The sequence below is a fragment of the Erigeron canadensis genome, chromosome 7 (genome assembly GCF_010389155.1).
Source record: "Erigeron canadensis isolate Cc75 chromosome 7, C_canadensis_v1, whole genome shotgun sequence".
In the NCBI taxonomy this organism is placed as follows: domain Eukaryota; kingdom Viridiplantae; phylum Streptophyta; class Magnoliopsida; order Asterales; family Asteraceae; genus Erigeron; species Erigeron canadensis.
The window spans coordinates 26,959,552-26,965,551 of record NC_057767.1 but is presented as its reverse complement, the minus strand read 5'-3'; the positions used below and the strand labels follow the sequence as shown (position 1 = coordinate 26,965,551).

The 6,000-nt window shown below is 32.0% G+C and overlaps 1 protein-coding gene across 1 annotated transcript; it reads right to left on the bottom strand.

Annotated features, from left to right (window-relative positions):
• Positions 1–263: 263 nt before the first annotated feature.
• LOC122607463 lies at positions 264–2,038 on the bottom strand. Its single transcript, XM_043780440.1, has one exon. It carries the CDS (start codon positions 1,864–1,866, stop codon positions 397–399), a length of 1,470 nt encoding a protein of 489 aa, XP_043636375.1. The 5' UTR covers positions 1,867–2,038; the 3' UTR covers positions 264–396.
• Positions 2,039–6,000: the final 3,962 nt, after the last annotated feature.

Here is a 6,000-nt window from a genome sequence, read left to right as displayed (position 1 = left end):
GTATAAAACTTTTAATACATCAGCAACATATAAACTACTTGAAACTAAAGAACTCCTCGCATTTGTATGTTAGTCTATTTAATATCCGTTTAGTGCAGGACCCTTTCATTGTGCGATTAACACATATCATACGTGTATGAGGTAAAATTCACTTGTGAAAAAAAATTTCATATAAATAAAATTTCATTTTTAATGTTAAAAAACCGGGAGTTTCATTAGTAAGCAACCAAATAATTTAAGGCATTGCAAATTGAACGATATCGTTAGCTGGCCAAATCCAGTAGCACATTTTATTGTATATAAAAACAATTAAAAATAATTACAAAAATGCTTTGACCACAAGTGGTATCCTGTAAAACAAAAATCTAAAATAAAAATGTAAGTAAATACTATACGCTAAAGAGCTTGTACCTTTCCACATTCTGTATAAACCTCGGCCTCTATTGTAAATGAACAAATATGCTTCATAAATTCGATATCTAGATTATTATTTCCACGCCTTATAATGCTATGATTTGCTAACCCGAGTGAACTCGCTTCGTGTATTGACTCACCCGAGTTCATTACATGCACGCCCTTTTGTAAAAACTCGTTGTTCACTAGTCTGTTTAACAAGGCCGATTCTGATACAACAGGCTTCTTTTTAGAATGCATCGTCATTCTGACAATCTCTGTCAGCATTGCGGCGGATAACCGCCGCACACCACGTGCACCGCCCATTATAACCGTAGGATTTATGGGTTTTTTGTCTGATGTTTTACGGTTATGTTTAGTCGACTGTGAATAAAACAACACGGACTCAGGACTTCGAGATTTGACTCGGGTCAACGGGTCACCAAGTAGTAAAACTTCTTTTACATCCACTAACATCACGTGCTTGAAATTTCTACGAAGTCGCCCTAAAATCATGGGGTAACACGCCCACCTTCTTAGATTCATTGAAACGTGGTCTACAAACCCGGATAACGAGTTTTCAGGGTCGAGCTCACCGACACCAAAACCCACAACCGACCCGTAACTCGCCCGAGTCGACTCAGTCTCACCACCATTACCTGATTTCGAAGAATTTAAAGCGTTTTTAACTTTTTTACCCCAAATGGGCTCTTTTTGAGACTCACTGTGGCCCGTTTTCACAAACTGGGTCACGTTGAAACTTGCCCGAATATCCGAAATGTTCACCCCATTGCTCAATTCGGTTTTATACCGATTAATGAGGTTGATGAAAATACGATTCTCTTCTCGAATAACATTATCAAACGACTCGGGAGTTGTAGTCGTATGAAAGACGAACAAAAGGTCTGTTTTGGATAGTAAACCGGAAGAATAAAATGCGCGTAAAAACATTTTAATTTCTAGTAACGTGACATGTTCAGTCACATGACAAAGTATGAGGCCACTCATTGGCCTCGTACCTCGCGTATACAAGGTTCCTAGACCTTGTAACGCAGTAAGTGAATTTTTTGTCGGTACATATGATTGAGAAAGATGTCGTCTAGTAAATTTACCAGACGACGTTTTGATAAATTTATTATTGGGTTCGAAAGTTGAAAGTGTGAATAAAAGAAGTGTGCAAAAGATCAAAAGAGCACAAATAGAAATAGTTGATTGTGCTCTTGACAACAAATGAGATGAATAATTATTACTTGTGCGTTTTATGAAACAAGATTTAAATGGTGATGAAGAAATGAAATGATCCTTTTGGTTATTATTATTATTATTATTATTATTATTATTATTATGATGGTTTTCTTGTGGGAAAAAGACTAAAAAGAAACCCATGCCCCAACCTTCACTACCGTCCCCGGTGCCGGAAGTAAGGTTGTCGGAAACGGTGGGTCTTTTGCTAAGCTTTGCCGGGAGACCCATTTATATAGTTGTGTATAGGTGGTGATCGAGATTTGTGGGAGTGTAAAGGAAGTTTTATCAGTATTATGTGTTTTGCTAGAATTGGATGACTTGTGTGTGTGAGAGTTCATGTGTGTGTGATATTGTGTTTAAATTTGTGTATATTTTTTTGAAAAGAAAAATCCTTCTCTCTCTTTGATGAAATGTGTGGGCTTATATTTGAATGTGAAGTAGACAAATACAGAGAAATGCCCGTGGGAAATATTTAATGCTTTATTTCTTTATTTGTTGAATTGAAATAGATATTTTAAGTTTATTTCATAGAATAAGTACACCATGTTGTCTAAGTTTATACTCCGTAATTTCTTTTCGGTAGTTTTGAAGAATTTAAAATATGGTTTCTTTTGTTAAAGAAATAGTAGTGTACCTAAGATGTATCAAACTTTACTTACTTTGTTATTGTATGTATATACCGTAAAATCTATATTCTGTCTTTAAGATGTGCCAAACTTGCAATATCTTTTATTTATTGTTTCGGTCATATTATTATTGGATTATCCAACGTTTTCTATTCTAGTTATTATGTTTATCCAATTCTCGTTTATTTTTATTTTTTGCTATTTTATGTATCATTCTTTGACCTAGATGACTTGGTACATCAATTATGAAAAAATAAGAGTCAAAATAATTCTATAAAGATTTCTAAAATTCGTTATACATAATAACAAAAAAGGTAATATTATTACATTTTCATGCACTAATCTCTATACTAAATTGTAATAAGCTGTCTTTAAGTGTTATTTTATGAACAAAATATTGATATTGCTTTATAGTGTAACATGTTTTTATTTTGGTTAAAACTTAAAACGTGAAGGGTCATTATACTTTTTATATATCTCTAGTGGGGTTATCATAAACAAAGTGGCCAGTGGGAGGTTAACTTTGGAAATGTTACATAAATCTCGATCCTATGATTAAAATCAAGGGTCAAGATTTAAAGACAAACTTTAAATCTTGACCTTCGATTTTAATCTAAAGGTTAAGATATCTCCAACTTGATCCATCAAGTTAAAACCAACTTGAGGGAATCTCTTCCCTCATCGAACATGGCTAGCAAGTGTATGTTTTCATCAGGCCTAGCTTGTTTAGCTAATTGTGTTGAAATATTTGTCATCTAAAGTATCTAACTATAGAAACGAACACTGTACTATACACAGGGCAGTGCTGGCTAATTAAGAAGCTTATTACGTTATTAGTGTATGAAGCTCGGCCGTAGGTGCTTAACGCACGATATGCACTCAAGGTCGATATACTTAACGCACGATTGGATACAATTTTCATGGTAGAGCAATAGAGCATCATACAAACAAATCGGATTAATTATGAGTGAAGATTTTGATTTTTATGTTAATATGCTATCATTTACGATTTTAATAAATGAAAGCATATGATGTATATATAAAATCCCAACCATGAAGATAACTGTAAGCAGAGGCGGTATCAAGAAAAAATCTTACAGGGGGCAAAATTTAAAAATTCATGAAATATAAATTTAAAAGGGAGCAAAATGTTAAAAATCTATAGAAAATATTTTTAAATCCATGAAAAATTTAAAGATACATAACAAAATTTAAATTTTGAAGGAGACATTAACCCCCTTTAGGCACGCCCTTGATTATACGTGCCTTTGATTATATTGTAAGATCTTGATTATATCTGACATTTGCCAACTTTGTGAAATGAAACAAAAAACATACGGACTAATAAGTAACTAGTTAAAAGATCCATATTACGTAGTACTCCATTAGTAAACGTAATCAAGTCATTTTACATCAACAGTTCAATGCCTTGAAGTATACTATTTTAAAAACCATATTTGTAAGAGAAGTGATATTTGTACCACTGTTTTTGATAAATTTAATAAAGCTATGCATTACCAGTTTGTATAGTAAGCTATAAAAGTTATACATTGTGGTACACCAATCAAAAATAGTGGTACAAATAGTTGTTATATGAATTTTGATAGAAAAATTGTGACGTATTTTTAACTCCAAAAGTGTGTATCACGCCTTTGGATTTTCAACTCTTTTTAAGTGTCAAAGGTTTGTGATTTCTCGCACTCGATTACAACCACAAATGCGAAATGCTACGGGTGGAATTTCTCAAACCATAATGTGGTGAAAGTTGAAGTCTTTTTTCATAAACGTAATGATTACCCATGTTTGACCGAGTAAAGTCAAGTGGTGGAGGAGGCTGATAAAGTTATTAAAAACTCATGCGATCAATGTTTTAAGAATCCACGTATAAACTTTCTTTACGTTGAGAAACAATTTTTTTTTTATGAACCATATCAACTCTCAAATTATGTATTAAATCACATGTTTACGTGAAGAAACCATAAAAAAATATATTGTAGAAAAAAACTTTTTTTAAAAACCTTCAAAATAGCCTTTTGTGAAATTGTGAATTAATATGTTCACGTTTTCGTTCACATGTTAACAAATGAGTATATATAAGGTTTTGAAAAAAACTTTCTTCTACAACATGTACTTTTATAACGTTTCACATGTGAATGAACAAAAAAAAACATGTGATCCAATACATAATTTAAGAGTTCTCAAGAATCTAACAAAAAAATGAGTTCTCAAAATAAGGCTCCCCTCCACACACACACACACACACACACATATATATATAGGTAACACTCCGGTGAGAACACTCTTAAAATAAGAACGGTGAGAACACCTAAAAACATCATTTTGATGCATTGAAACTCCTTAAAACTAACATAGTGCAAAACTAATTATCATTATTTAAGTGTTTAACAACACATCGATCCGTCAAAATCGAAAAAATCACGTTTTTTGTTGGATGCATCCATCTTGAAGATGGATTCACAAAACAAAAAACATGATTTTCTCAATTTTGACGGATCAATGTGTTGTTAAACACTTAAATAATGATAATTAGTTATGCACTATGTCAGTTTTATGAACTTTTAATGCATCAAAATGTAGTTTTTAAGTGTTCTCACCGTGTTCTTATTTTAAGACTGTTCTTATTTGATTGTCCCTATATATATATATATTTGCTGAATCAATGGATGAGAAAAATCTGTTTAATCTATTGAACCGGTGGGTTAAATCTGATTAATTGGTTAATCTATATAAGATACTTACAATCCACTCACAATTAACATCAAATCAAATACTTATATAAAAAAAATACACGTTATAAACTTCAAAAACATCCCGATATAACGTTAAAGTTTATAAATCATCGTATATAAACTAATGAACAATACAAATATTTAACTTTAACAATACAAACAATAAAAAATGACAGGATTTTGTCTTTAATAATTTTTTTTTAATAAAACTAGTGTTATACCCGGCCGTTGGGCGGGAATAATAACCGAACATAGACTTGAATGCGGGTAAATTAATTCTTACATACTAACCGTTATCATTAGATAAAAAAAAACATCGTTAAACAAAACATCGCTAATCTTATAACATAAGATTTTAATGGTGACATAAACACTTGCAATGTTCTTGGAAGATAAAAATAAAAAGCTAAAAACTTGTAAAATAAAAATACTAAAGTTGTATCACCATGATTCATCAACCATAAAATTTTAATGGTAAAATAAAAAGTTTTAAAAGATTTGATGGCTCAAGTGTGAAAGACTAAATGAAATATAAAAAACCCAAGAAGTCAAGCTAACATAAACATTCCACGCAGTGTCGTCTCCGAGAATGAAAAAAAAAAAATTCAGGATCGGGCTCGAGAATAAAAAGCGGGCCTCTAAAGTAATGGGTCAATAATAACGTATGATAGCAACGATAAATATTATTGATATATAAGTAGGACGATATTAATCAACTAAATATTAAACAATAAAATCCTAAAGATTTAAGCTATTGATGAGCGTCCATTTTATGATAAAAACCACTATCGAAAGGCTTCATTTCAATACTTAAATGAGTTAATATTCCGGAACTATCGGTACTTAATGGAATAGTATGTTTATGCAGTTTCGCGGAAGATGCGAGAGAGGGTAAATGACATCAAGTGACTCAAGAAGGAAGCCTGTGAAGTTACAAGACACATGGAAGTGATTCGGGAGCCGAACGAAGAAGTACGAGTACAAAC